We start from the raw sequence: 20,321 nt of genomic DNA on the forward strand, positions 1-20,321 counted from the left end.
GCAGAATCAAATTTTCAGTAAGAAATACTTAAAAATGTAATTCACTCGGAAATTTTCTAAAGGTCTCTTGGAAAAATTAAGATCTGAGCTAAGAAGAGTTTAGATCTTAGTTTTCAAACATTAGTGTCACCTAGAGGAAGTTTTAAAATTTCCTCTGCTCAGCAGACCAATTCACCACGAGTCTCTGGGGTGAGACCCATGAGTATTTTTAGAATTCTCTCTAGCTGGCTCCATTGTGTAGCCAAGTATGGAAAACCATCAGTTTTAGACAAATACATTAACAGTGTAATTGTTAAATTTATCAACTGACCCAAATTAAGAAAATTTTAGCTTTTAAATTGCCTGTCCGGTGATGAGCAAAGTAACTACCATACACTGCAGCAGCGAGGTCTAAGACAAAACTGTGTACTTTCAATGACTTATAACAAATTATTTAGTAACCTGAGCAACCATAGCTGCTATAAATTATTCTAGTCTTGTTCTTAACGAAGCAAATTAAAAATGCAAATATGTATTATTTCTGAAATTCTTTGCATTTGAGGACTTGTATTACTTGCATGATTTCTCCTTTTGCATGCACATTTTTCTGCCAGAAGAGGACATTGGAGGGGAAGATAATTATTTAAATGACTCCAAATGTAGTGAGACAAAAAGATAGCCCTGGTAATCAGTTGCATGATCCCCCAGCACCATACCCACCCCTCCACACCCCACCCTCTGCTCATTATACAGTTGTCCAATTGAGGATTCTTGGGGCAATTTAAAGTTGTAACTACCTAAACTTATGTAAGATACACGCAGTATTTGATTTATTCCTATAGAAAAGAAGAAAGAGAGCCCTGTTAAAGTAATCCGCTTCCCAGCAGTTGAATGTACTATGAAAAAAACATCAATGAAGAAAAGCTAACAAAATACTGGATACAACTGCCGTGAATTCAAAAGGTACAAAACTACAGAAAAAGTGAGTGCCCGTTCTTTCATATTTTACAACTGTCAATGGGAGCCTTAAGTTTGAGATTTAACAACTCTCACCAAGGAGGAGAATCAGGAAATAACCTTCTAAATAATATAAATGGATAAACTAGGTCAGGTTATTAACTGCAAAAATCTTATTTGGCTTCCATGGTTGCAACCATGAGCCCCCTGAAGGCTTTCGAGCATAAACATCACAGCACACAGGAAAACCACTGGCTTCCTAGGTGGCGCTGGTGGTAAAGAACCTGCCTGCTGGTGCGGTAGAGCAAGAGACTAAGAGACACGGATCCCACCCTTGGGTTGGGAGGATCCCCTGGAGAAGGAAGTGGAAGCTCATTCCAGTATTCTTGCCTGGAGAATCCCATGGACAGAGGAGCCTGGCAGGTTATAACAGGGTTACACCAAGGGGGACACGACTGAAGCGACTTAGCACAGGAAAACTACGTACTGAATATACTCCTCTGTATTTTGTTAAACCATCAATTGAGATGTCGCAGTGTGACAAAAATTATGCCTTGAGATTTATAAAATATGGTATGTGTATTTATCCTTCAAAAATGAGATAAATGACATATACTCTTCAAATATGAGGAAGTATATAAATATCCATGTTTATTCATTTAGGAAAGAGACACTTAACATTTTGAATTATTTCCACAACTAGTGTGGCAAATACAACTAGATGCCAGACATTTGAGATTTTTTTGTAATTAAGCTTTTTATTATTGTTTTTCTTTACAGGAACAGGAATAACCTGATGATATCTTCAACCAAACTACCTAAAAACAAAAGACCTGTTATATAAATTATGCTCTATTTTTGTAATAGATCAAAATACTGTATTGGTGAAAATAAATAGATAGCAAACATAGAAATAAAGTATGTTGTGTTTGTTATCTGACCCCACAAATATGCTTGAGTTTATAATTCAGTATATTTGAAAAACAAAGTGAAACACGACAGGCATGCACAATTATGCCAATGTTAAGGACTTCAGATTATACTTGTTAATAGACTTTCTTAACAAAAATAGGAACATCACACATTGCTAGGTACACAGAAACATGATTTTGCTCTAATGAAGAGCTAAATTGTTGCAAGAGGTAAGTGCTTCCTAATAGGCCTCCAGTGGAATATAACGGAGTTCTGTAAGTATACAGTGTGTTATACTACATGATAAGAGAATTATGGTATTTTGCATTTTCCTTGAAACGATAAATTCTGTTAAATTCAAAAAAGAAAACAAACAACAAACTCCCCAAAACATCAGATGTACTGACAATCATATTCCCTTGTATGACAGAAGAGTACTAATACATTTTTTTACTTTTTTTTTTAAATTAAGAACACTTCTTAGGTTTTTTTTGGCATTTTACATTCAGTGTCCATTGGCTCCTTCTGAGAGTATCCGTGAAGGCTCGGTAAATTTTGCAGTGAACAAGTAAAAAAGGGCTGGTGTGGGTACCAATGCCAAAAGGGGTAAATCTTGCTCCAGTTTATCCACTCTGGAAATGGAGATGATCCCATAGGCATGGAGTAGCCAGTGGCTGAACAGAACAATGAGTCTTTTCTTTCTGACCAGAAGATCATAGCAGTTCTATAAAATTTTGTAAAAGAAAGAAGAGAGAGATACAGATTATTGGGCTGAATCAACTAGATAATTTATTAGTTTTAATTTGAAACATATTATTTTCACATAAAATCATAACCTCAGAATCACAGGGACATAGGAAATCACCCAGTCTTGCTACTATAGTTTACAGATGAGGCAACTCAGGCCTCCTACGTTCAGCATGCCAGTGGCCACAACAAGAGAGGAGCCCACATTTCTAGGTTCTGGTCTACAACCCCATTCGACCCTGGAAATACTACAGCTGCTTCTGAAAAATCTGAACTGGAAGGGAACTCCACATTTCGTGCCTTCTTCCTGCCCTGGTCCACAGCATCTGAGCCTACAGATGAGAAGCAGGCGGTATATACACCCAATCTCCAGCATTCCTAGAGTCAACTGCCTGGATACTTAGAAGGGAGCAGAAATGACAGGTGACTACTCTGACTTCCCTTTAACCTTTAATATCACTCTATAATATACAGAAATTGGAAGGACCAAATTATTATAAAAGTAATATCTAAATGTGCTAATAAACACACTAAAATACAATTTGCAACTGGCTAGTCAACTTCCCCTCATTAAATGGCTCATCAGCTTGGTTCTATGTAAAATAAAGAATTTATGTTTCCCTTAAAATACTGTTAATAAGGTTCAACATTTCAATAATCAAATATTTTCTATGTAGATAAATGATATCAAATGATTTTTTTCTCTAACATGCTGGAGAGTTAAGCCTGATTAATTTCCCAAGCAAATACAGTCTAGGATAAAACTTTTTACAAACTGATGAGCCAAAAGCTACTGAGTGACCCTGTTTAGCCAAGGATTACTAAAGCAATCAGCTGTAACATGTCATATCATATATGCTGTCCTATTCAATAGTCAAACCTATTAAAAAAAAAAAAAACTCTTTAACAAAAGAAAAAAGACATCCTACCTCTATTTCAGAAGCCGACATGTACACAGCCAGAGTGACCAGAGATAATACTAATATAATGTATGGGAAGGCATAGTCTGAAAGACAAACATTGGTATTATGCTGAAAATTAAAATTTCTGAATAAACCATCAAAAAATTCAAACAGTATAATTCTTTTCCTAGACAAAAACCTCAACCAATCCTGGGAGAGATGGAAGCCCTACTGCTCTAAGACAGGGGTCCACAAACTTTTTCTGTAAAGGGCCAGACAGTGGCTTTGTGGGTCATACAGTCTCCGTCTCAGTCACCCAACTCCACAGTTGCAGTGGGAAAGCAGCCAGGTCATACGTAATGAATAGACGTATCTGTGTTCAGTAAAATTAACTTTATAAGTTTGAAAGTTATGACATATAAGTTATTCAGACAATAAAATTCAAATTTTATCTAATTGTCACATGTCAAGAAATACTACTACTCTTTTGATCCCCCCCCCCAACAATTAAAAGATGTAAAACTATCCTTGGCCTACCTTTGAAGACCCCTGCCTTAAGGCTTCCACTGATGTAAAAAATTAACCTCTCTCCTATGCATGCTAGCTATGTATCAAACTTGGGAGAATTGGGAAATTAATCACTCAATTTTTGATGTTTTGTGGTCCAGATTAGGGAACTTCAGTTGAGAAAGGCTATTATATATAAGGGTAATTCGGCTTTAATTAAAAGGTCATATGTCAATAAGCCTCAAAGGCTAAATGGGTCATTCAGTGCTCTTAATGACAAACTTCTAAACATTTCTACTTCAAATATAGTACAGTAAAATAATACTTTAAGTAAAATTTTTACTTTAAAATGCCACTTTTCTTTTAAAATGTTTTAAACATATACAGCTCACTAAAACAAATGGACAAATTGAAAAAAATCGAGGTATTTTTATGCAATTATTTAAAAACAATTCAGTTAGTTAGGTTGGTGCAAAAGTAACTGCAGTTTTGCATTGCTGAACTTTGTTGTTTGATATTAGAATACCTTCTTAAATAAATGTAGTTATGTCATACATCATTTTAATGTGCATTTCTCACTTTTTATTGCGAATAACTTATTACTTGCTGTGTATTTTATATTTATTACAAAAGCTTATGGAAACGATGTCAGACAAAAAGCAAATTCGAGTGATTTTCTTATTTGAGTTCAAAATGGGTCATAAGGCAGTGGAGACAACTCGCAACATCAACAATGCATCTGGCCCAGGAACTGCTAACAAACATTCAGTACAGTGGTCAGTTCAAGGTTTGCAAAGGAGACGAGAGTCTTGAAGAGGAGGAGCAGAGTGGCCAGCCATCGGAAGTTGACAACAACAATTGAGAGCCATCTTCAAAGCTGATCCTCTTACAACTACATGAGAAGTTGCCTAAGAACTCAGTGTCAACCATTCTATGGTTGTTTCACATTTGAAACAAACTGGAAAGGTGAAAAAGCTTGATAAGTGGGTGCCTCGAGGGCTGACTGCAAATCAAAAAAATCATCATTTTGAAGTGTCATCTTCTCTTATTCTACACAACAACAACAAACCATTTCTTGATCAGACTGTGACATGCAATGGAAAGTGGATTTTATACAACAGCCTGCGACAATCAGCTCAGTGGCTGGACCGAGAAGCAGCTCCAAAGCACTTCCCAAAGCCAAACTTGCACCAAAAAAAGGTCATAGTCACTGTTTGGTGGTCTGCTGCCCATCTGATCCACTACAGCTTTCTGAATCCTGGTGAAACCATCACATCCGAGAAGCATGCTCAGCAAACTGATGAGATGCACTGAAAACTGCAACGCCTGCAGCCAGTGTTGGTCAATATAATGGGCCCAGTTCTTCGTGACAATGCCTGACCACAGGTCTGACAAACAGTGCTTCAAAAGTTTAATGAATTGGGCTACAAAGTTTCGCCTCATCTACCATATTCACCTGAACTCTCACCAACCACCTACCACTTCAAGCATCTCAAGAACTTTTTGCAGAGAAAATGCTTACAGAGCCAGGAGGCAGAAAATGCTTTCCAAGAGTTCATTGAGTCCTGAAGCATGGATTTTGACGCTGCAGAAATAAACAAACCTATTTCTTCTTGGAAAAAATGTGTTGGGTGTAATGGTTCCTATTTTGATTAATAAAGATGTATCTGAGCCTAGTTATAATGATTTAAAATTCATGGTCCAAAGCTGCAATTACTTTCGTACCAAACTAACAAAACTATTCATTTCTCTGTAACGCAATAGAACCCATTTGGAACACTGTCAGAAACTCTGAATTATCTATACAAGCCTGATTCCAACTTACTAAATAAATGAATGACTTGTTTGACATTTAGAACCTTTTACTGCCTAAACAGGTTAGGTCCTAACCAACCATTCAAAAAAATCCGAATTAACTTATAAATAGCTAAACAATGTTACTGATGATACAAATTTAAGACCTAGTAGTAAAAAGGATAAAGAAGAAATTTCCAATATGGCCCAAACTTTTGGGGAGCAGAGGGAGGTTCTGGGCTCAAAGTAGGATTTAGAATTCTTCTTATTCTAGGGTTGAAGACAATATAAGATTTTAAGCAACCCTAGGTCTAAGGGTAGTGCCTAAAAATCTGCATTTTAGTTCTGCAGGTGGTTCAGAGGCAGATCACACTTCAAAATGGGCTTCAATAATACTTCCAATCAAGTAAAAGTTTGTCACTGACATCTTCCTAATTACTCCCAGTGTCTCTTTCCCTAGACCCTGGTATCCTGAGCTACCAGAAGCCTCTTGCTGCTCTACTTTGCTCAAGCTTGCTATATTCTCTTGTCATGGACTAAATGTCTGTGTCCCCCCCAAATTCTTATGTTGAAATCCTAACCCTCAAAGTGATGGTGTAAGTAGGTAGAGGGCCTTTGGGATGATTGGGTCATGTGGGTGAAGCGCTCAAGAATGGGATTAGTGCTCTTATAAAAAAGACCTCAGAGAACTCTCCCCTTTTCTGCCATGTGAGGACTCTGAAAGAAGACAGCCACTGATGAACCAAGAGACAAGTCCTCATCAGACTCCAAATCTGCTGGTGCCTTGCTCTTGGACCTCATAGTCTCCAGAACTGCAAGTCAGTCACTGTTGTTTGTAAGCCACCCAGTCTATGGTATTCTTTTATAGCAGCCTGAACTAGGACACCCCTACAAACCAAAAATTATCTCTCTTTTTCAACATCATAAAATTGAGTTGTTATGATACCCTCTAGGACTGATCTCAGCAGACTGCGTAAGTTTATAGTTAGTACAAATAAACAATAACTCCTTGATCCTCCCTTGATGAATGTGCTCTGGGCATTATCTAAACACATTCAGTGTGGGAAAAGGCATTTTTCAATATAGGCAGCTACAACATAGAAAGCAATGCTATCTGGCAGTCTCCTTAGGTTAACTTCCCAACCTCTCCCTGCTTTCCATGACTTTCCTCTCTCTCCCATTTCACAACCAAGAAGTTCTCTACAATAGAGGCACCTGCTGTCCAGGACACATGGATCTGAGGGCTGACAATTCTTAAATCTTTACAGCCTAGTCAGCTCTCTCAGGTTTGTCCAGTATAAATAACTACCTGTGCTCTTTTGGATATTCCATGAATACCAACCTATTTGCTTCTTCTAACATTCATAATTCATGCTATCACTGCTGCTGCTGCTGAGTCGCCTCAGCTGTGTCCGACTCTGTGAGACCCCAGAGATGGCAGCCCACCAGGCTCCCCCGTCCCTGGGATTCTCCAGGCAAGAACACTGGAATGGGTTGCCATTTCCTTCTCCATTGTATGAAAGTGAAAAGTGAAAGTGAAGTCGCTCAGTCGTGTCCGACTCTTAGCAACCCCATGGACTGCAGCCTACCAGGCTCCTCCATCCATGGGATTTTCCAGGCAAGAGTACTGGAGTGGGGTGCCACAGCCTTCTCCGCATGCAAGCACTAGTTACTAAGTTAGAAATTTCCTTTATTGCATTCTCCTCCCAATCCCTCAACCCCTGTACTAGATTCCTAGCTTAGTTAACTCTGTCTTTGAAACCGTTCTTCATTCCTGGTGTTTCTCTGCTAGGTCACACAGTCAGTTTACGGCAGTAATCTCTTTACTGATGCCCCAGGGTCTCTTCCCAGCCAATCATCTTCCACACTGCTACCAAGTTATCTTTCTTCAGTGCAAACCCAGTCATGTCACTCTTCCTCCAGAAACCCTTTTAAGAGCAGGTCCCAAGAATAGCAACTTCAAATGCTTACAAATGTCAGTTAGGAGAATAAAATTATAGGTTCTCAAACACCATGCAGGCCAAAGGAAACAATGTATCTGTCAAATCAGAATATGAGGGTTAAAGACCCTAACTAGCCTCCAATTTCCTCTTCCCTTGGCCTTACTCTCAGCTCCACCCTCACTTTGAACCAAATGCATTACTAAGCTACAGTACTTGCACAGTGATGTCATCTTGCCCAGTTCCTTCAGGTCAGAAGCTTGTCCTCTGCACCCTGGCAAGCTCCATATACAGATGGTATCCAACATCCTTGCAATGTTCAATGTTACATGTTCAAAAAGTACCACTCTATGTTTTCAGCTACTTAGTATAGCTTTCCTAGTAGTAGGTGAGCTCTTTAATACCAACTTTCATTCTTTTGAGTCACAGATCAGTCTAAATGGTTGCTGAATAAATGAATGAATGGATACATTAAAATTAAAACATATATTGAGGATTTTTTTACTGTTTCTAAAAGTTTTTTGATAAAAAAAAAAACTTAGAAAACTAAGACCGAACTTGATGGTAAACAGCATACGATATCAAGAGTTATTTCCATTTGTTATGTGTAAAAACCAGTTTTTGTGTCATTTACACTCAGATTTTAAAAAACCTTCCTATGAGGTCGTGAGCTTCAAATACAAAGTATTTTCTAAACAAGCTAGTTTTGATTAAGAATGATGATGTGTTTTAGCAAAAATGTATAGTATGGCTTATTTTCAAGGATAAAAACAAAACTACTTTAAAGAACAAGGTCCAATATTATACTCGGGGAAAATATTGTTTATCACATATAATAAATATATTTCATTGATGTTACCCATCAAACTTACATAAAAGGCCTCCACCAACTGCCTGAAGCACAGTTAAAATTGGGAAGAAGTAAAGTGCAGCATAAATACTTTTAAATCGATCCGACTTCCCTAACCCACAGGCAATCTTTTTTACCAGAAGAGGTCGGAGCAGCATCATTAATACCAAGCAGAATGCATAATAGATAAATACAATGGTGTATCTGGAAAATAAAATAGAAAATTGTCACATCACAAACATGTTTTAAAATGTCCTTTTATCATTGATCATTTTAAAATCAAAGATCCTGAAAAAGGTTTAAAAAGTCTACTAGTCAAATATTCAGATTGGTAAAGGGTTAGCCAGAAAGACTCTCATATATTGCTGTAAAGAGCATGGTTCCCTTCTGGTAGGCAGTTTGGAAATGTGCATCAAAAATCATAAAATGTTTATATCTTTAATCCAGAAAGATTACTTGCAGAAATTAATCAAAGGGAAACAATCAGATATACACAAAGACCCAATGAACAAGCATTTTTACTGAATCGCATGATAAAGAAAACCCAGGAAGAAAATATTCAACAATAGGAAAGTGGTTAAATTTTAGAATATATTTTTGCTGGACTACTATGCAAACATAAAAAATCCAATTATGAAAGAAACATTAACAACAAAACTGTGCCTCATACATTAAATGACAACAGATTATAAATGGCATGTGAATAATATAACTTTAAAAAAAATACATATATACATACAGAAATGCAACTGGAAAGACATTTTTAGCAGTGATCATCTTAAGAAATGGAATTTAAGATTTTTTATCTGGGGTATGCTTTTTCTGTTTTCCAAATGTCCTATAATGTAATTTTTTAAAATCACAAAAATAGTTGTAAAAAGATACTCTCTCTGTATTAGCAGATTATAGTTTCTAGCTCTTTATGTTAAATAATGGAATTTCTGTGTATATATTTCTAACTTCCTTTTCATGAGGATTTAAATTTATTTTTACTAACTTACATTCAAAGCCTCTCCTGTGCAGAGGAAAGTCGAGGGAAGCACAAGAGCTGTCCCAAATCACTGACCGCTTGCCTGTTCACACAGCTCAGTGATCCAGGATCCCTGTGCTCTCACGATGCTTTCAGGTCCGGCCCTGTACCATACTGCATTATTTCAAGCCTGACCTCCTGGAGAATGAGTTTTTTCCTCTTGTTAGGTCTCCTTCTACCAACATCAAAACAAAGTAAAATCTGTCTATTCCTGTCTGTTCCTTAAGAGCTCCAAAAAGACTATTATTTTAATCAGTTTATATGTATAAATTATATGTCTGGCTGTCTCTATATATAAAAGGAATAAATAATTTACAGAACTTAAAAGGTAGGCAGGCAGTTAGAAAAGGTTCTCATATCTCTATATCTGGATCTTATTTTTAGGTCTCATTTTTTGAAAACTATCTTTTTACATACGTACATTTTTTTTGGACATTTAGTATTACTAAGACTTGCACAAAAAGGTCTGTTTTGTTCAGCATATTACATAACGGTAAATTTCTATAAGTATGAGAATATAAATACCCGACTCTTCTATTTTACCTTTACTGAGAAAAACACATCAAAATGAACACCAACAATTCACAGGAATTCTAAAAATGTAGTCTGGGATAGTATTATACAAAATCTGATTAATTTGATATTTTTAAAACAAAACCCACTGGTGAAAGTTACATTTATTGGGGGGTGGGGTGGGGAGAAAGAATATTAACCCAAGTACTCTAATAATAATGCCAGCTACTTGGAAGTGCTTCCTATATGTAAGGCACGCTTATTTAATCCTCACAGTCACCTTACAGGGTATCACTTTTCCCATTTTTACCAATGGGAAGGTCGAGGTTACAAGAGGTTCTTAACATGTTCAAATTAACAGCTAACAGGCTTGCGATTCAAACTCCACAGCCCATATTATTTCCTATAAGTCAGATATTGCTTCTCTGTTGTATATCAAAAAGGTTTTCCTTATAATTCCCTTTCTAAGAAACATATAGTTTATTTTAGAAGTGCTTAGATACTGCAACATCAACACTAAAATACTTTCACTTCTATTATACTAAGATGTACCTCTATTTCCTCTTATCAGACTATCACTTTAGAAAAGAAAATAATTTATGTTTATCTTCCATAGTGCCTAGGAGCCATTTCACAAGGCTCAATCTGCTGAAATGAATGAAATCTACAATCACAATTTTTTAAAAAAATGATCTTCATAAATACTTACAATGGGTAGACAGCTTCATGAGTGCAGTGCACTGTGGTCACGTAATCTGGACTTGGGTTGTAAAGCATGGTGTACCAATCAGAAAGCATCAATACTCGACAGGAACGGATATAAAGCACACCAACTGGCTCGCTCACAAGTAAGGTGATGATAGCTGCCATAGTGCATTCAAACAATGCAGTAATGTGCTGGAAAAGGGCACTGGAACTGAGAAAACAAAGGAAGGACAACCACCAGAGAATTCTCAGCATGTAACTGGCTTTCAGTAAAACCTGTATACGCTTCAAAATATGGATTCTAAAAAGAAGTTGTAACTGATCAATCCTGAAACAAAAAAATCTTCTACATAGGTTAAGAAGAGCAAAGAACATACAAAAACTACACGGGAAGAATTTAACCTTGGTTACTAAAAAGGGATAAATACTTATCCCAGATAGCAATGTGCCTGTATTGTCTAAATGTGTAGAAGAGCAGAAATTGGATCTACTTTTATATTCAATATCTCTCCAAACTACTAAAAATGTCTTAAAAGTTTATCTATGCATCATTTTAAATTATTTTAAACATTAAAAGTACATAAAAGACTATATGTAATATACATTAATTAAAAATATAAGAAACATTGTAAGCTCACCAACATTAACAACTTATACCTATCTGTTCCTCCCCATTCCATATTCCTGTCTCTCCCCTAGAAATAACCATTATATTAAATTGCCTTTATTGGTTTTGCTAAACAGTTTTTATTCCATCTGTATTTATACTTCAAAATTACTATTTAGTTTTGTTTATTTTTCAACATGATAAAGAGATATAACCTTTCTCAGATTTTTGTTCCCACTCAGACAGAATTACATTTCTAAGATTCATTTATAGCCCTGCTTATAGCTGAAGTTCAGTCATGTTCATTGCTTTACAATATTCTACTTGTGATCTATTATTTATCTATCCTGCTTTGTTAGTAAAGTATGTTGCAAATGTCTTCCTATCAGTTTATGGACTGAACTGTCATTTTTCTTTGTGATGTCGTTTTATGAACAAATGTTCTGAATTTTAATATAGTCGGCTTTATCAAATTTTAAATTTCTGGTTAACAGATTCTCACCCTAAGAAAAATATTATCTTGTATTTTCTTCTAAAAGTTCTAAGGTTTTGCTTTTCATGTTTCGATCTTTAATACATTTAGAAGAGATTTCTGTGTATAAATTAAAAGAGATTTCTGTGTTTAAGTTAGAATATAACTTTAGCTTTTCCCATTTGAATATCCAACTGTGCAGGAGCAGCCTTCTACTGAAGAGTTAACTCCTTCCCCTCACTAAGCTGCCATGCCACCCCTGCCATAGAAAGTTCCCTGTATAACTAGGCTGCTTTTAGGTTCTCGGTTTCATTCCTGGGGTTCATTTATCTATCCCTGAGACAACAGAACGATAGTAATTTCCTGATATTACATATATTCTTCTATTTTTTCAGTGGTTTTGGTCACTCTTGGGTCACTCTTGGTCCACTTTTGCTTGCTGGAATGAATGTGCTAATTTATCATCAGTTATTTACTTGGGTATTCATTGATTACTCTATTAAAATGGGAGGTGGGTACAGAAGTGGAGAATGTGACTCAGGAGTCTAGATGGGCCTTTGAACTTCCACATAAATTATAGAACTAGCTTGTCAAGTTCCACTGTATAAATCCAATGTAGCTCAGCTACCTTGGTCTTGGCTACCTCACAGAACTGTGATTCTATAAATGAAGGAAGGAAGGAACTGATTTTGTATACTTATAATCAGCCTCTTAAACTCTCATCATTTATAATATCTAGTCTATAGATGCTCTTGAGTTTTCTCCTTGAACAATGTTTCAGTTATCTACCACTGCATAGCAAACTACCCTAAAATGGCTTAAAGCAACCACCACTGTTATATTTTACTATTCTGTGGTTTGACTGGGCTCAACTGAAATAATGAAGAGCAAGTTCACAGAATTCTTCCTAGGAATCAAAACACATTCCAAGAAGAATAAATAAAAAGAAATTCACACCAATACACATTATACTCAAGCTTCAGAACACCAAAGATAAAAGAGCTGCTGGTGAGCAGCGCCTGTGTGCTGACAGCCAGCACCTATTCCACACGAGTTACTCACTTTGCACACCACAGCCAAGTCCAGCCACGAGATGAGTGCATCCCAACTCAACATCATGTGGAACAGAAAGAAAGGACTACCCAGCTGCTGTTGGCAATTAGCCTTAGGCAACCCAACCCTACTGCCAACTGTGGCTCCAGCTCAGGGTGGGTTTGCTTGTTTCTGAAAGAGAAGAGTTCTCAAAGATCCACCTCACCCCACCCCATTCTTGTGAGACCAGCAATGTCTTCCATAGCATGTCTCTCCCAGACTTGAGGTATTCCACGCAAGATCACCGAAGCTCCTAATGAGCCCAAGGTGCTGGAAGCAGAACTCCTAAGCCATTTTACACAGATGAAGATCGAGTATGTAAGTAAATGTGTACACTTTCATATTATAGAACCCAATCTTTTGCTTCTTTATAGAATTCATATTTTTGGAGGCAGAATCCGAACCTTATCGATTCTTGACATGACTTCAGTAACGTTCTTACTGGCTTTCTATGCATCATACTCTCTTTCAATCCATCTTCAGTCAACTATGTAATCTTTCACAAAATGGAATCTGCTTCTAAAACTCCCCTTATTAATCTACTTCAGTGAGTCCCATCTGCCTTTCAGGAGAAGTACTTCCTGCCAGCCTTATCTCCCATACTACCTGGCCTTACGAAACTGCTTGCTTCCTAACTGCTTCACTCATCTCAGCAAGCGCCATGCTCCACCTCAAAACACATGTCGCCCACCTGGCAAATGGTGCATCCTTTAAGATCAGGTCTGGGGTTATTCCCAGGTCCTAGGAATATTTCCTAAGACTCTCCCAGCCCCAGATCGCTTTATATCTTGGTCTTATTCAGTCCCTATTTCTCACAGCACCCCCAGCTCTCATTTCTTGGTTACACTGTGCTCTCCCTTAGCTCTAGATTTTTGCACGTTTTTCCTGCTGATAAACTCTCCCTTCAATTTCTCTCAAAAACAACTCATTTTTTTCAAAGTTCAGCTTAAAATCAGTTTTTTCTCCTGTGACATCACCCTATTCCCTCTCTAAGCTAGCCTTAAAACTATGTCCATACCTCTACCAGAGACCCTCACATACTCCGCGACGGTTTCTTTACCTCATCCACTGGACTGTGAGCATCCACACTTTAGTCATTTCTGAATCCCACAACCTAGTATAGTACCTGGCACACTGCAAACATCCCTAAAAATTGTTGCATGAATACATTTGGAAAACAAATCACAAAAGAAGCACAACTTCTGGCTTCATTACATAAAATATGCATTTTCTGCCTATCTCTGCTCTGGCCTCAAAGAAAAACAAATACTAAACTCTGGGAAAAGCAAACAGGCCAGAAAGGGAAGTTTTGATTAGTGTCTAGCCTATCTTTTTGAACTGTGGTGCTGGAAAAGACTCTTCAGAGTCCCTTGGACAGCAAGGAGACCAAACTAGTCCATCCTAAAGGAAATCAGTCCTGAATATTCATTGGAAGGACTGATGCTGAAGCTGAAGCTCCAATACTTTGGCCACCTGATGCAAAGAATTGACTCACTGGAAAAGATTCCGATGCTGGGAAAGACTGAAGGCAGGAGAAGTGGATGACAAATAATGAGATGGTTGGATGGCATCACCAATTCAATGGACATGAGTCTGAGCAAGCTGCGGGAGTTGGTGATGGACAGGGAAGCCTGGCGTGCTGCAATCTATGGGGTCGCAAAAGAATCAGACACAACTGAGCGACTGAACTGAACTATGCATTCTCAGTGGGCACTAGGACTCCCAAGGAGATAAGAATTGATCCTTGAGTATAAAATAATATTACACTTCTGATATATAAAGTCCATATATACATACACTATATAAATCAATAAACAGTATATCTGTGACACTAAAATTTCATGGAATTTTATGGAAATGGAAAAAGACCCTGATGCTGGGAGGGATTGGGGGCAGGAGGAGAAGGGGATGACAGAGGATGAGATGGCTGGATGGCACATGAGTTTGGGTGAACTCTGGGAGTTGGTGATGGACAGGGAGGCCTAGCATGCTGCGATTCATGGGGTTGCAAAGAGTCAGACACGACTGAGCAACTGAACTGAACTGAGGTGAAATTAGGGGGAAAAAGTATCTTAAAAAGCTTTTTACAGAGGAAAGAATGAAAAAGTTTGAGAAACATGAGTCTAGCCTGCTTCCTTGATTCTAAGTACAATGTCTCAGGAAAACATAAGAGATGGGCCTTGTATTTCTTGCTAACAACTTCTTAAGTAAAACATAGTTATGCAAACTCCTTTTTAAGCCCACCTCCTTTCCTGTCTAAGCACTGATCATATCCCTGCTTTATCCCCAAGCCAAGGCTCTACCTTCTGCTCTAACATTCTCTCAAACCATATCTGATGTTTTAATTCAAATGTATTTGGTGAGGTACATTCATTAACCCCACCTCTTCTCCATTCCAAGCTATAAAGTTCCAAATGAGCAATTATTTCACTTGAGCTCTGTTAATCACTTCTTTTCTCACCTTCATCTCTCATCATTCTACAACAGAAACTAAAAGCAGGATGACAGCTGCTTTTAAAAAAAATTTAATGGCTTCTTTTCTGAGAAATAATGAATGCTTTTCCAATGTAAATAATCAATGTGGACTTATCTGGTAGGTCCAGAAAAGTACTGATTCTACTTCCATCTGACCATCCTCTCCACTTCCGTTCCTGTCACTGGAGTCTAGCCATCACTACTTTTTGGACAACAGCTTTCTAGTATGTCTTACCTCTAATCTGCCCTCCACAGAAGGGCAGATTAGAATTGCATTGTCTTCTTAAAACATATACCCAAGATACTCTTTTTCCAAACAAAAATCTTCACCAATAAATCATTCATTGGCAAATACCTAGTATCTATCATGTGCCAGCAACTGTGTTGGTCTCTGGATAGTCCACAGATAACAGTGGGGACAACCCTGCCCTCATGGAACCTATAATCAGGGGTGGGAGAGAACATGAAATGAGGAGACAAACATGACTACAAATTGTGTTGAGTGCTAACTACAAAGCAACAACAACAAAATAACAGTGCTTCTAAAAAAGAAAAATAATGAGGACAGGCCTACTTTAGATTGGTCAGTGAAGGCTTCTCTAAGCAGGCGTAATTTAAACTGAGATTGGAAGGGGAAAAGCTGCTAGGTAAAAAGGTGCAGGGAGAAGACAGTATTTCAGGCACAGAAGAGTTTGGGGAAAGGGACAGGACCTAAAGCAGGAAAGATGCTGAAATGTTAGGAGGAACCAACAGTCAGGATGGCTGAAATGTACTACGGCAGAATTTGGTTCCTCACTCCCAGTGGAATAAGGTTCACATCATTACCAAGAACTTTCACATTCTGGCCTTGGCCCCTTTCTCACCCTCTTTTTTATTACCTTTCTCTCATATGCTATCCACACTTTGAACACCCAACTACTCCCATTCCCACCCGTAAGAGATCACATGTTTTATACTTCTGTGCCAGTGTTCACACTGTTGCCTCTGCCTGAAATGTTCCTTTTTTGATGTGTTTCAGGCAACACCAGGCACGATTTCATCTCTTCCATTCTCTGTGACTCCAGACCATTTAGTTTATAAAGCTTTTATACACTTTTTGATTCTATACTTTCAAGACTGATATGTATTATAATTAGTTGTGTATCTGTCTTCTCTATAAGATTAGTGCTATCAACCACATCAGTTATTTTTGTATCTCTTCTCCTGATCTTCTAAACATCAAACACAATGCTCAGTAAGTTTTTGTGGATTTTAGTATGAGTTTTCATAATTAGGTTGCAGCCATAACACTTAAACTACATTATACTCGATTACTAGTATTAAACTGCAAAGATTTTTGTCTCAGAACAATAAACAGTTTGTAATCACAGCCAATTCTTTGCAAAAAACCAATAAAGATCATTAAGAAATAAAAATTAAATAAAATATTCCTCCAGTTTCACTCAGAGTAAAACAAAGGACATTTCCCTTAATATTTATGGAGGCATCCTCTAGCAGTTTTCTGGCCACAGTCAAAAGTAATCGGAAGATAAAAGACAAATAAGCCTGCCACTTGTAAAATAACAGAGGCATAATTACTTGATAAGGTCTTCTAAATGACAACTATTCCAACATCAGTGCATTCAGATATATTTAGAGAACAGTGCTGACCTTTTTTTCCCTGAGTACCATTCAATGAAGAACCAATGTAAAACGAGAGGAAGCATAGCCATAAAGCCAAGATAGAGCCAATCATAAAGTTCTGGAGACTCTGTGCAAGGCTGACAGTATTTCTGTGCATTTGTTCTCTGCCCTCTTGGACACACCTACAATATATAAGAACAGTATTTTATGCAGATATTATTTTAGAACATGAACACCCTCCCAAAATTGTTCACTAAGATGTCACATTTCAGTTTAAACATCTGTTTACATGTGCATCTTTTAAAGATAAAAGAGAAAACATAAATTTAAAAAGTCTAAATTGTATTTGTTATACCTGCATAATAGTTACTAAAAATAGTTGACTAAGTTACATGAAAATCTAGTCATTAACACCATATAAAAACTGCAGAGAAATGCTCTGGAGTGGTAATGTTAAATTTTTGTCCAAGTCACTTTTCTATATTAATAAAAAGTAATCAGAAATTATTAAATTATCCATTAAAAAATACTTAGTACTGTGACTGTCACAAAGATGTATTCTAGACAATATGACAACACAAATGAGAATTTTATTAATGCCTCCATATTCTTTTTTGGGTTGAAATACACTAAAGAAAAAAGTTATTCTACATGTCCCAACATTTCAGAAGCAAACAGATTTTACAAATGAAATAAACATACAAAGTTAAGACTTACCCCACATTCTCCATATATTTCAGTTGAGCCATTTTTAAATAACAGGGTCTTCCCACAATAAAGTCCAAGGCATGCTGGTTGAATATCGACAGCTTTTTAAAAACAAATGCCAGTATAGTAACATCTTTTGTGATTATAAAAAATTAGGTAATAACAGCTGAAACAGTTGGCAGAAAGTATCTCAACACAGTTTCAAGGAAAAAAATATGTAATAGACGAAAGTCTTGATCCATGTATTTAGTTTTCCTTTTACACTGTGACTATTGAGGGTTACATGGCACCTTGTTGCTAATACTGTTCCTTAAGATCAAGGTCTTCAGCCAGCAAGACAGACTCTGCCCAGGACTCAAAGCCTAGCCTGGAATGTCTCCAATGGCTCCAGCCAGTCACTCACCTTGACTGGATGGTCTAGACTTTTGAATTTCCCTTTTTTTTTTTAAACTAGAGGATTAATAGAGGATTTTTGCCCCGAAAGAACATTAAGTCATGCCTTAAAACACATGAAAATTATCATCACCTCCCTTTATGACAGAACACCATTTTAATACCAGAAAAGCAGAAAGGACAAAATTTCAGAATAAAAGGACTTTACGGTAAATAAATTCACTTTATAAGAAGCCTAGTAAGTTATCCTAACTTTTGTCATTTTTGTAGAGGACAGGTGAAAATTTCATCAAGGCTGTCACTGGGCCTCTGACCAGTACTTAGGAAGCACTGCCTTAGAATCAACCCTCTGATCTCAAGCCTTAGACAACATACAAAGCAGCTCTTTTTAACCAAAAAACTCAGGGCCTACAGATTGTCTTTGACCTCAGCTACAGGGAAAAGTTATCATCAAAGGAATTTTTTCATCAGTGACATCTGATTCCCTTCAATCATTGATTTGTTTACTCAGTAAACATGCATTGTGATTCCACTGGTGAGAGACCCGGATTGATCCACAGGGGAACATGACAGAGGCCATACCCTCAAAGAACCTACACCCTACTGTGGAATAAGTCCTGGTCGAATGGGAATTTGGGAAATTAAGCTTTTCCTGAAAAATCATTTCCCAAATTCTTCATGAATTCACAATCTAGAGACTGCCTGATCCACAATACTTTCTCCTTTCAAATTGGAGTAGACTCTTTTCTTTCTCCTTGTGCTGTTAAGAAAAACAGAAACAGCACAGACTAAAATGCGTCAAGTTTAATATGTTCACCTTTGTCAAATTTCTGACTTAAAAAAAAAAAAAGAAACCATAGGCTTCTTTACCTTGGCATTTAAAAATTTTTTTCATATCTCAGTTGCTTCTTTTCACTTATTATTTATGTATTTATATTTATTATTTTTGGCTGCCCTGGGTCTTCGCTGCTGCTCTCTGGCTTGGAGAGAGCTTCTTCCTTGTTGCGGCCTCCCCTTGCCAAGCACTGGGCTCTAGAGCCCTGGCTCAGTAGTTGTGGTGCTGGGGCTTAGTTGCTCTGGGGCATGTAGGATATTCTCAGACCAGGGACTGAACCCCTGTGCTCTGAACTGGCCGGCAGATTCTTAACCACTGGACCACTAGGAAAGTTCAGCACTTATTTTTAAATCAACTGTAATCACAAACAATAGACCAAAGCGAGTTGTTTCAGATTTTTTGAGAACGCATAAGTTAAAAATTGGAAACTTTTTCTATACCAATTTTGCATCTAACAGCTGCTTAATAAATACATCTGGCTGTAAATAATCTACAATTTCTCAAAACCAAAGACCTGAAAATCAGCAATGATAAATTGAAAGCAAAAGCTTATTGTTTAGTCGCTCAGTCGTGTCCGACTGTTTTGCGACCCCAAAGACTGTAACCTGCCAGGATCCTCTGTCCATGGGATTGCCCAGACAAGAATACTGGAGTGGGTTGCCATTTCCTTCTCCAATAAGCAAAAGCTTATTGTCCACTAAAACAACAACAACCCTAGCTCCCACTGTCCGCTCACCCGTTCCCCTTGGAGATATGAATTTTTAATTGTTTTGAAACCGTCATGGTCCTTTGGGAACGGCCCCCAAAACTTAAGTTTGATGGTGAAGCAAGGCACAACAGTAAAGCAGCATTAATTTCTGCTTTCTTTACTGTTTTCCTGCACTTAACGCCTGCGCTTTAAATTGTCAAGTTAACCCTCTGGAATATTAAAGGGACTGAAAAAAGGTACTGAGGTTACATTCTGAATAAACAACAAAGGCCTGGCCTTTCCCGCGTACGCAGCCGGCCTTCTCTTTGCAGTCAGTTCCCCAGTTCGCTTTGCCTGGGACAGAGACTATCCCCATCCCACCTTGGTCCGGCCAAAAACGCGTGGGAACAAAGGACAAGGACTCGCCGCTATCCGGAGGCCACCCGCTGGAGCCAAGCGCAGAGATGGCAGCGTAGGGTAGAAGCAAGGACTAAGATAAACGCTTCCCGGGACCTTGACGACCACTCACCCATCAGCAGCTTGCAGGTTTCCTTGGAGAGGCTCGCGGATTAGCAGACCAAGCCACCTCGCC

The 20,321-nt window shown here is 37.7% G+C and overlaps 2 protein-coding genes across 3 annotated transcripts in view; one reads left to right on the plus strand and one right to left on the minus strand.

Annotated features, from left to right (window-relative positions):
* The window catches only part of CCDC175 (coiled-coil domain containing 175), a 79,826-nt gene extending 77,856 nt beyond the window's left edge, over positions 1-1,970 (plus strand). Inside the window, exon 20 of the mRNA XM_068963689.1 lies at positions 822-1,970. Within this exon, the coding sequence (XP_068819790.1) occupies positions 822-907 (86 nt within the window). The 3' untranslated portion in view covers positions 908-1,970. The remainder of the gene's footprint in view (positions 1-821) is intronic.
* JKAMP (JNK1/MAPK8 associated membrane protein) lies at positions 1,595-20,317 on the minus strand. Of its 2 annotated transcripts, none has more exons than XM_068963690.1 (7): positions 20,259-20,317; positions 17,823-17,914; positions 17,133-17,287; positions 10,841-11,047; positions 8,611-8,792; positions 3,525-3,601; positions 1,595-2,572 (listed from the first exon to the last, which is right to left on the minus strand). In XM_068963690.1, the coding sequence occupies exons 1-7, from the start codon at positions 20,260-20,262 to the stop codon at positions 2,354-2,356; spliced, it is 936 nt and encodes a 311-aa protein (XP_068819791.1). In that variant the 5' UTR covers positions 20,263-20,317; the 3' UTR covers positions 1,595-2,353. The 2 variants fall into 2 exon arrangements, with proteins under 2 accessions (XP_068819791.1, XP_068819792.1); XM_068963691.1 differs by having other exon boundaries at positions 17,823-17,896; positions 20,259-20,307.
* Between the last annotated feature and the right edge of the window lie 4 nt (positions 20,318-20,321).

The sequence above is a fragment of the Capricornis sumatraensis genome, chromosome 2, assembly GCF_032405125.1.
Source record: "Capricornis sumatraensis isolate serow.1 chromosome 2, serow.2, whole genome shotgun sequence".
NCBI classification, from domain to species: domain Eukaryota; kingdom Metazoa; phylum Chordata; class Mammalia; order Artiodactyla; family Bovidae; genus Capricornis; species Capricornis sumatraensis.

Coding starts and splice junctions, on each gene's coding strand:
- JKAMP (XM_068963690.1), bottom strand. Junction 3,602..8,610: donor AGTTGGTGGAGGCCTTTTAT/GTAAGTTTGATG, acceptor TTTGTCTTTCAG/ACTATGCCTTCCCATACATT. Junction 2,573..3,524: donor TGTCGGCTTCTGAAATAGAG/GTAGGATGTCTT, acceptor AAAATTTTATAG/AACTGCTATGATCTTCTGGT.